General features: G+C 49.8%; 3 protein-coding genes across 3 annotated transcripts; 2 read left to right on the top strand and 1 right to left on the bottom strand.

Annotated features, from left to right (window-relative positions):
- Nucleotides 1-1,750: 1,750 nt before the first annotated feature.
- Nucleotides 1,751-3,927, top strand: BDV38DRAFT_53219 (uncharacterized protein). The gene is made up of 3 exons (XM_032063501.1): nucleotides 1,751-2,754; nucleotides 2,826-3,587; nucleotides 3,660-3,927. The coding sequence occupies exons 1-3, from the start codon at nucleotides 1,974-1,976 to the stop codon at nucleotides 3,683-3,685; spliced, it is 1,569 nt and encodes a 522-aa protein (XP_031906747.1). The 5' UTR covers nucleotides 1,751-1,973; the 3' UTR covers nucleotides 3,686-3,927.
- Nucleotides 3,928-5,964: 2,037 nt separating this feature from the next.
- BDV38DRAFT_53095 (uncharacterized protein) lies at nucleotides 5,965-6,855 on the top strand. The gene has a single exon (XM_032063499.1). The coding sequence runs from the start codon at nucleotides 6,122-6,124 to the stop codon at nucleotides 6,719-6,721; it is 600 nt and encodes a 199-aa protein (XP_031906746.1). The 5' UTR covers nucleotides 5,965-6,121; the 3' UTR covers nucleotides 6,722-6,855.
- A 930-nt stretch (nucleotides 6,856-7,785) lies between these two features.
- Nucleotides 7,786-9,969, bottom strand: BDV38DRAFT_53123 (MFS transporter). Its single transcript, XM_032063500.1, has 4 exons — nucleotides 9,751-9,969; nucleotides 8,841-9,696; nucleotides 8,666-8,768; nucleotides 7,786-8,609 (listed from the first exon to the last, which is right to left on the bottom strand). Exons 2-4 carry the CDS (start codon nucleotides 9,597-9,599, stop codon nucleotides 8,110-8,112), a joined length of 1,362 nt encoding a protein of 453 aa, XP_031906745.1. The 5' UTR covers nucleotides 9,600-9,696; nucleotides 9,751-9,969; the 3' UTR covers nucleotides 7,786-8,109.
- Between the last annotated feature and the right edge of the window lie 12 nt (nucleotides 9,970-9,981).

Genomic DNA, 9,981 nt, shown 5'->3' with positions numbered 1-9,981 from the left:
ATTTCCTATTGATTCTAAATAAATCTCTTGGTTCGAACGATTAACCAACCGATTGTCCGCTTGCGTTGGTAATTCGAGGTACCGTGTAAACCGGTAACGACAGGTTACTGCCAAGTATCTTTTACGTAGCCGTATGCGGCAAGGATACTATTATGGTACTCCCCGACAACTGTGTTCGGTACAAGCCCGAACTTCCATCCAACCACCTTCGTCATCTTCTAACAAGACCTTAAGAAAACTCGGAAAACAATTAAAAAGGAGGGAAAATAAAATAAAAATGACCAACCGACACTATCTGCCTAGGGCGGAACGGTGTTTTCATCCTTTCCTTTTTCCCTGCTTGCCGCGCTACTGCCTACCAAATTGCCCTCCTCCCCCGGTCGATGTTCGGAATTGGTTGTGACCGCTGAGCCGACTTTGCCGTTTTCTGATCGAGAGCAAATGATTTGACCATTCCTTTTGACTTCGAGATAGTTGATCGTTTAGTAGATGAGCCAGAGATTTACCATATCTCAACCGTAGAACACCAGATTTGCCTGTTAACGGTTCTTCATACTACATGATTGGAAACCTTAACATGCCTAAAATACCAGCGAAACATGTCGATTACTCGGCTCTTATTGAACTCTCGGGTCCCGGAGAGTGAGGCACGAATCAAGTGGACGGCAGCAGTAATTGTTCCAAATGTTGGGTGTTGACCAGCGTAATAATAACAAAATTAAATAATACATGACCATTTGATTTTATTTTTCTCTTCTGATATTTTCCTTTTTTTCTGGTTCGACATTTTTTTAAAAAATTTTATTTTTATTTCTCTAGATGGCTTTTTGCCTCCGCGAGTTACGATCGTCACCGCCCTCTCAACCTTCTTCAATCGGTTTAGTACTAATCGCCTTTTTTCTTACTCTTCCTTCTCTCCCTCCTTTTCCCTAAGCGTGTCTTGACCTTCTATTCCGAATTCTGACACTTATTTTTTCTGCCCTCCCTCTTAACTTTGCGCCGCCGCCGCCGTTCGTCGCCCCCCTTTCCCCTCCCTCCATTCCCGTGATTAGACGGCTACCTTGGGTGCTGTTGTTTTGGAAAAAAATAATCATTTTTATTATTATTATTTTTTTTTACCGTGTTAACCTTTTTTTTTTTTTTTTTTTTTTTTTTTTTTTTTTTTAATTTTTTTTTTTTTTTTTTTTTTTTTTTTTTTTTTTTTTTCCCCTTCGCCCCCCTTTCTTCTTCCTTTTCATACTTGTTGTGGAATCCGCACCTGTAACTGCACTGTTCCTGACAGTTCTCATTTGATTTTAAAATTTTGTATCTTTCTGAAAATCCTGGTCCCTTTCGCGCATTGTTGACGCGAAGCACTAGCTGCTTTTTTTTTTCTTCTAAGTACTGCTGGTTGTTGTGAGACCCACCTACACGCCGCCTCGCTGGTGGATCAGGACCATTGACTGTTGACAACGTGCGGATAAAAAGAAGTTCCCACACAACTCGATTTTCCTGGTGGGTGACCGTGGGGAATTCACGATTAAGCATCTCGACCTCATCCTGACTTCTTTTCTGCAGTGGAGTCACACTTGTTCCTGTACGCCCCCATCATCGACTGCAAGGATCCTTGAGCGTTTGCTGGTTGAGGAATTGATTGTCCGATCGAATTTACACTCCGGACGTCTCCATATCCCCGTCCTATCACCGCGTTAAGTGGGAGGATTCATTCCGTCGGAAGAGGAAAATCAAAAGAAAACGTACCAGAACGAGGATAGAGAAAAGAACTACAGGAGGAAAACTCTGCAGAAAGTGATCCGTTTCTCGCTTGCAGTGAGAATTGGCAGTCGAGAGCACACGTACCACGCTTGCCTGTTCGTCAAGAGACCAGCCGGCGAAAAGGTTTTTCTCGTTCTGCAATCGATGATCGGGATACCGTGAACTCTACCTCCAGTCCAACCCTGTTCTTCCCCTCCATCTGATATTCTCTCCGCTTCATGATGGATCCCAGATCTCATCCGTCGCGGCCCCCATCCACCAGCTTACCCCAAGGCTCCACGCCTCTCCCGACTACTATCTCGAGTATGCCAATGCCTCAGTACACCATGCAGCCTCAGTACCCCGTGTCCCAGCCTCATACTCTCCCCCCGCTGCAGCCTCATCACAGCCAATCTCCTGCCCCTCATTCCTACATGGGCCAGCCGGCGTATAGGCCGGATCTGTCGAGGTTTCCCACTTCTACTCACGATGTTTACGCGTCGTCTACCGCTCCTATCATGCCTCACACCACCGTGGGTAGCCTGCCTCCATCTTCGTTCCTCTCCCACCCGAATCCGCAGGCACAGCCCCAGCCTTCGCAATATCCTCCACCTCACAGCGTGCTGCCTCCGGCTTCTAGCGCGCAGACATATCCGCAGCCGATCGCGCCGGCACCCCCGCGGGACCGGCGCCCGGACTTTTCTGGCATGCCCTCCGGTGCTTTCAGCTACTCAGATGGCAAGGGCTCACCCTGGATGAACCCGGATCCTGTTGCGGGCGCAAATGGTGCCTCGCCCTACGGTGCAAAGGAGCCTCCCCGTACACAGGTGGTTGGCTCTCAAGGCCGACGCGGAATTCTCCCGAGCGTTCCGGGACGCGCCACGCCAGTCGCAAACGGCGTCAATGGCACGGCGAAGAACACCACAATTCCGGCCAAGGATGCCGATGGAAAATTCCCTTGCCCGCACTGCAACAAGACCTATCTCCACGCCAAACATCTGAAGCGTCATTTGCTCAGACGTGAGTTTCCGAATCCTTGAAGTGCGCCGAAAGTTCTTAATTTCGCTGACAAATCTTACTTTTCTGCGCAGATACCGGTGACCGCCCATACATGTGTGTTCTGTGCAAGGACACTTTCTCCCGTAGTGATATTTTGAAGCGCCACTTCCAGAAATGCTCGTTACGACGCGGCAACCCGACGGGAGCGACCCACTTGTCGCATCCCCAGGCACATTTGAAGAGGTCCCAAGCTGCGAATCCTGCTAAACCGGTTCAGGATGAAGTCAGTAGTACCGTCCCTCCTGCCACTGCCCTTCCGGGTACGGCTTACGGCGAGGGGGCCGTGAACGGTAACGGGCTGGCTTCAGGCCGACCTGGGTTCACGGATCAGCAGCCTCTGGGCTTTTCGATGTCGTCGGTCAATGGGATGAACCGTGGTCAACCGGATGACGCGTTCCCCGCTGGTCAGCCACATCAGAGAGGCCCCTGGCTGGCGGCTCCCAAGCAGAACCCGTATCTCGCGCAACCTGGCACTGATGTATCTCAGCAGCTGAGTGTTGACCGTCCTTCCTATGAACAGGTAAAACCCCCGGTGGTCCAAGACCCTAAGCGCCCAGTAATGCCTGGGCCCACTCCCAATCACACTGGCGAAATTGACTGGACTTCGATGTTTCAGCCCGGAGCGAATGATGGTTACATCAACCCCGTTTTCCCCCAATCCATGGCGTCTGGCCAGGAGCCGATCCATGCTCACGTCGATACCGAACGGAAATTCTATCCTACCACGACCGGTGGTCCCCAGGAAGGTGGCATGAATGGTCTTTACTTGGCTTCGACCACTTTGGCCGGTGATGGTAAGTCGCATGGTTCCTAATACGATCTTTCCGGTCGATCAGGGCGTCGTCTTTGGCTCACAAAAAACCTAGGTACCGTCCCGCCCGCGAGGCAATAGTGGCGAAACGAAACGAATGCGTGACGGTCGACTGCGTTGTTGATTTCGGACATTGTTCGTGCAAATCAAGATGGAGCTTTGTATAGTCAAATTTTCTTTTGGTCGGAAGACTACTAGGCCTCTAAACTATCTCAATGAGTCTAGCTTGCTGAAGACACGCGCCAGATCACTTTAATAGGGATTTACGGGTCACTATATGGAATCTGCGCCGTTCCACTGTTTCGGCATCGGCTGTGCAGATGTACTTTGACTGCATTATCGCCGCGACCGAGAATTGCATACTATCTGAAGTGTGTGGGCTATGTCGCAAACGTCCGGCGTTGCTCACTTGATCGCATTCGACTTAAACAGTTTTTCTTCTTATTTTTACGAAATACGGTCACCTGTGTCTGGTTGTTGGGTTTCAAAATTGTGTCAGCATTTTTATACGGCGAGTGCAATCTTGTGGTGGTCCTGGTTCAGTTTTGTTTCTTTCCATCCATTATGAGTGGGCAGATGGGATGGTGTGTGTGTGTGGCTTTTATCCGGCGTCCGACAAATAGACCTGGGCATGTGTTTCTTGTGTTTGTGTTCCTGTTCAGCTTTGCATCGTTTTTTTTCTTGCAATGTGCCCCAAAAGATTTCGCGTGGGATGGCCTCTGTCGACTCTTCGTTGCGATTCGCATTGTGTCCTGTTTCATTACCTGGTCGATCCCCGAGCGCACCGGCCGACTTCAGCAGCGTTCGGGTTTGTTCTGCATAGACCTCACAACCGTTCTGATTCGATTCGCATGTCGTTCCCCCGACCAACCATGTAAGTACATTCGAGGTGTTCTGCTCGGACATATGAACTTGAGCTGGACTGAGGTGTTTTGTTCATCTATGTTTGTTGAATTTTTTCTGTTTTTTTTACTGTGCTTGGTGTTGTCTTTTCGTGTCTTCTGTTATTCATCTCTGCTCGAATTGTGTGAAAAGGTAGCCATCTGTTTCTTCATACGTGTCGCGGCTGGGTTGCCCGGCGGACGTTGGCAAAGGCTCCTGCGCCTCCTACAGCGTTGGAGAGCCTGGTCGATGAGCTTCTGTTGATGTGCGTTGGGTCATGCCCCTGGTCAGCCCCCCATGATGTGTTATACGTCGGTTGTCTTGCTTGTGTCTATTTGGTTGCATTGTGTCTCATTTCCTTTTCTCTGGCGGGGTTTATGGCAGGTCCTGTGTTGGGGAGTGAGGCAACTCGTGCTCTCGGCCAGGCTGGATGGAGAAAACATTTGGGTGGAATTATAAGAAACAACGCCAAGGGAATCCAAAAATTAGAATATAGACTCCGATCGGATTAGATTCTCGAAGCTAAAAGGGATAATGAGGGAATTAAAAAAGAATAAAAATACAGATCTATAAAAATTATTATTGTTCCAATGTATCCTCCTTCCCATTACGTAGGATATATCACATATAATCATGAGGAGACATGTATAATTAATAAATAATAATAAAGTATTAACTATGTATGTCCACGGTTTCATCATGCCACCCGGGTAGTCGCCGGACTACTAAGTAAAGAAGCTGGATCCCGTGATGAAGGGCTCGATAGTAGTGGATGTGATTCCTGGTCCAGTGACTTGAGACCCATTTGCCCGGATGGCAGTGGAACCCGAGAATTCCCTATGGATAGCACTAGTAGTATGTAGTATGGAGCAGTGAGAGTTCCAGACTACAGACTAATGGATTGTCAGATGCCACCGAAGTCAACCCCACGTTTCTTCTGGTGAACTTCCCCTCCGCGGGACAGTAGATTTGGGATATCCGATTCGTACGAAGGGGTTTGTGCTCTTTTCAGTGACTAATGATTACGACGGCCTTAGAAGAGTCAACTAGTAATGTTATTTACTACCTCCTAACTTCTGCCGCATAAAGAAGAAAGAAGAAGAAGAAGAAGCAGAGCAATAGTCAAAAACCGGAAAACGAGAGGAGAAGGAAGACGTCACCCGTGAGTTTCTTTATATGTGCCTCCACTGATTGGCTCCCCGACCACGGGATACCTCGGAGAAATCGATTGGATTGAATGCGTTTCCTCAAACTCTGGCGTCCTATTTTCTTTCGTCTTCCTCTTTTTCAAATCCCTCGCCGCAGACTCGCCGATCGTCATCGAACTATCATCCACCGTGCATGTGTCCAGGGGTACTTTAGTGTTATGTTCGTCTCGGTTGAGATCTTGACCGTTACTTAGTGACCCTTCGCCGGTATTCGGATCATTGCTGCCAACTCTTTCCCTTCTGCCGACCTCCACTCAGATCCTATCTATATCTCGAGAGCCCTGTCGCTGCCGCGGGGAACCCTTTCTTGGCTAAAGATACAAATATAATAGCACTTGACGTTCGTGGTCAATCTGACCGCGACACCATTGCCCAGCCTCTAATTCATGCTCTAACGATCTGCCTCGTACGACTGGTCTTCATCACGATGTCTACCAACCGTCCATTTTTGGCCAACTTTTTGGCGGCGTTTCGCGCCCAGTCAACGATTAAGGCCTCGGCCGCTGGCTCCCAGTCGGCCACAGGCACCTCCTCGTCTCTCTCTCCGACTCAGATATCACAGAGTGCCCGCGCTATAGCAACCAAGGCAAGCAACTCAGGGGCGTCCTCCGAGGCTGCCCCTACGACTCATTATCATCATCATCACCATCATCACCACCACTCATCTTCAGCCGCCGGTTCCCACTCCCGACCCCACTCACATACCCGATCCCCACTGAATCAATCGTCTCCCGCCGGGGACTCCCCGGTGCCTTCGTCCTCCGCCACCCCTCCAGCTCCATCGTCCCCGCCAACTCCATCCAACCCTATTCCGATTGCCAATGGGCCGGACCGCCAACGACGCGGGAGCGACAGCTCCAACGGATCGGGCGGGTTCCGAGACGCTCTCGGGCCGGAGAAATGGTACATTGGTGGGAGGACGCCCGGCGGAGAGGAGCGTTTCTATCGATTAGGGATGGTGACGAAGGGCGGCGGCCGATTAGGCGGGAGCGGTCGAGTAGGAAGTATCGACCAGTTGAGCTTGTGATTGATCTCTTTCCTTTAGCCTTTTGCGTATACAAAACTTTTTGAACGACGTCTACGGTATCAAAATGTTTGCTTGGCGTTCGGTTTGCGCATGAACGGCGTTCGGGTTTTGGATGGACTGGAAACTGAAAACGTCTTACCTGAGCTTACCTTTGCTTTTCTTTCTTCTTTGTCTCTCTCGGGTTGGATTATATTCTGATATACTTTGGACTAACGTGTACATGAAGTCATGGGATTTGGCCGTCAACCTTGTCAGATGTCTGGTTGAGTATGGACCAGTGTGATTATACGATAAAATGTCGAGTACTAGAATGTGGATTTGCTGACTTCTTTCCTGCTTTGAGGAGGAATGGTTTTCCTTATAATACGCCCCTTGAACTCCTTATACTCATTAATCTTATCTATACCTCCTCCCTCGAAGTCAGTCTTGTCAATCTCACATATCGCAAGCGCCATCATCTATCCAAACACAATAGTGAACGCAGAACAGACGATGGTGGCATTGTTTAACAATCACTACGTCAGGTACAACCTCCGTAACGACTGCTATCACACTACATAAGATTAGACATAGCCCCGTCAAGCTATAATAAGACAATGAAATACCTCCACCCACAGCAAGGGAACCTGCTGCGTCATATAAGACAACACATCTCCCGGGATCCCCAAACCCCGACACAACCGACCCCTCATTAACAACGTAGAAGTTAACATACGAAACAGCCGACGCATCCCCATCATCCACCCTCGAATCTCCCACCAAAAACGTCACATCCAGCTCATCAACCACAATCCACACTCAATCTCCGGTCCCCGAGAGCATCCCTCCCCCGACTTCACCCTCATAACCCTTAGTTATTCCACGCACTCACCTAATCCGTCTTCCACGAATACGGTCCTGACACAACAACAATACCAGACCTGATAAACCTCACTAACCGCATCAACATGGCAATCAGTGATATCCAGTTCCCCTCCATCTAGGAAACCAAGTCATCTTCTCCACACCCAGGAGCCACCCCTAATTTCTCCCTCCGCCTCACCCTTCGTTAAAAAAATAAGGGTATGTATGTATATAAGGACAGGATTGGTAGAAGATGTACTGACGGTTTGTGTAAGCTGCAATTGTCTAGTTCATTTCGGGGTCTGCGGACAGGTAGGTATGTAGGGTTACATTTGGAGGAATCACTGTGTTGGCATTAAAGAAAAGTGTTGTATGAGTTGTTGGTGTGTTGGTGTATTGATTGTCGGGTGTGTTCAACATGTACCTAGTACTGTATAGATCATTGTCTGGGGCTATTCTTCACTCAGAACCAAATTACCCAAGTACAATACCATGCATGTATATGTTACAGAGTATCCATACCGTAACCCAGCAAAAAGAGAACCCTACGCACCCTCCCCATTCAGCAACCTCGTTCTCTCCTCCTCTTCTTCTTCGTCTTCCTCCTCAAATCCCCTCACCTTCTCACCCTCATCACTAAGCCACAACATCGGAATAGCAGTCAACCCGGCTAACAAAGCTAACGTCCAGGACATATTCTTCCAGCCGAACCGATACTCAATAAACCCACCCCAAAGTGGGCCTACAAAGAGCCCAAGGAATTGCGCCATGGTTTGTACGCCGAATGCCTGTGCCACCGCGCCCTTCTTGCCGAAGATCCCTGGTCGCTCGCGCTCCATGTCCTCGAGGACTTTCTGTGTTTCGACATAGAGGGCGGGCACGCACAGGTTCATGAGGAGGCCGATGAAGGTAAGGAGGGTGATGAGGAGGACGATGTGGGAGGTTGTGTTGGATTCGACGAAGCGGAGGCAGATGAGGGGGATAGAGAGGAAGAGGAAGCCGGTTAGTGTTACCTTGCGGGCACCGTAACGGTCTGAGAGGTAGCCTTCGGGACGGTTAGAAAGTGTCGATGGCCTCTTCCATTCTTGGGTTGGGTCTTACCGAAGTAGGGCTCGAAGAACGCGGTGATAGCCGAGGGGAGGAATGTTAGTCCTGCACCTTGCGGTCCCCAGTGGAATCGGGTTTCGACGAATACGGGGATTGTCTGGGGTGCGATAGCTGCGTTAGTATCTGTTGGGATAACCTGGAACCTGGTGGGAAAGGAGAAAAAACGTACTGCATCGAAAGCGGCATACAAGAGCCCGTGAACTAGGAGAGCCCATGACGCAATCATAACCCGCGGCTGGCGGATAATGAGGAATAGGGCTGGTTTCTTCGACTTGGGTGACTGGAAATCCGATGGTTCTGATGCGTCGCCGAAGGTGTTATACCCCCCGGCGTGGGGGCTTGACTGACTCGTCTCCGAGTCCTCAAGGAGCCACTGATGGGCAACCTTCTTCTCAATCACCGCGATCCGCATGAGCAAGTCCACGCCGACGATCGCGAACGCCATCGCGAAAACCGCTTGATATCCAGCTTTCTCGTAGAGGATCCCACCTATCAAGGGGCCGAGCAGAAACCCCAGCGCAACAGAAGAGCCGAGGTAGCCGATCACCTGGCCGAGATTATCGAACGAAACGGAGTCTGTCAAGAGCGCGAGACCTGCGACGGCGACCATGGCCGTCGCGCCGCCTTGCAACAATCTGGCGACAATAAACAAGCCTATTGTATGCGCAATTGAGAGGATGATCATGGATGCGCCGAGGAGGATGAGCCCGAGCAGGTAAGGGAATTGGCGGGTGGGCGAGACGTCAACAATGTAACCGAATATGGGGCAGCAAATGCATGCGACGGCAGCTTCGCACATAAGTAATACACTGACCCAGTACTCGCCTGTTGTAGAAGTCAGCAAGGAATGGTGCAGATGTGAGATGAAGGGGATGCACGAACGGTCTTGGTAGGGGACGCCGGCGCGATCAACCAGGGCTGTTGGCATGACGGGGACAATCTGAAGCTGCTGTGAGTAGGCGCATCATGAAAATACGCGCAATTCGACCGAAGTCCTCGCTCACCATGGCATATAGATAGTAGTCCTTATGTGTCGTTAGCTATCTTCCTTTGCGCGATTCAAGGACGCAGCCACTCACCGTGAACAATGACGTCCATACTGTTGCAACAATAAACACCGTCGATGAGCGATATCGTAAGAGCCATGGAGGGCGTTTACACCCTTCGGAGATCAGAGATGCCATCTTGTGTACGCCAAATCTGTACCTGGTGGATGTCCGGGAGTGACGTTGTAATGATCTTCGGGGGTGGAGAAAGAGAAGCGGTTGCGTGTCTTTTTTTTTTTTTTTTTTTTTTTTTTTTTTTTTTTT

This window comes from Aspergillus pseudotamarii (genome assembly GCF_009193445.1).
Source record: "Aspergillus pseudotamarii strain CBS 117625 unplaced genomic scaffold BDV38scaffold_168, whole genome shotgun sequence".
NCBI lineage: Eukaryota > Fungi > Ascomycota > Eurotiomycetes > Eurotiales > Aspergillaceae > Aspergillus > Aspergillus pseudotamarii.
This window is presented reverse-complemented; position numbering and strand designations above follow the sequence as displayed.

Bases quoted from the DNA above. Each gene is read 5' to 3' on its own strand.
- BDV38DRAFT_53219 (XM_032063501.1), top strand. From the start codon at position 1,974: ATGATGGATCCCAGATCTCATCCGTCGCGGCCCCCATCCACCAGCTTA. The intron at 2,755-2,825 runs GTGAGTTTCCGA...TTTTCTGCGCAG, and splicing joins GAAGCGTCATTTGCTCAGAC to ATACCGGTGACCGCCCATAC. The intron at 3,588-3,659 runs GTAAGTCGCATG...CAAAAAACCTAG, and splicing joins GACCACTTTGGCCGGTGATG to GTACCGTCCCGCCCGCGAGG.
- BDV38DRAFT_53095 (XM_032063499.1), top strand. From the start codon at position 6,122: ATGTCTACCAACCGTCCATTTTTGGCCAACTTTTTGGCGGCGTTTCGC.
- BDV38DRAFT_53123 (XM_032063500.1), bottom strand. From the start codon at position 9,599: ATGCCAACAGCCCTGGTTGATCGCGCCGGCGTCCCCTACCAAGACCGT. The intron at 8,769-8,840 runs GTACGTTTTTTC...ATCGCACCCCAG, and splicing joins TGTATGCCGCTTTCGATGCA to ACAATCCCCGTATTCGTCGA. The intron at 8,610-8,665 runs GTAAGACCCAAC...ACCGTCCCGAAG, and splicing joins GTTCTTCGAGCCCTACTTCG to GCTACCTCTCAGACCGTTAC.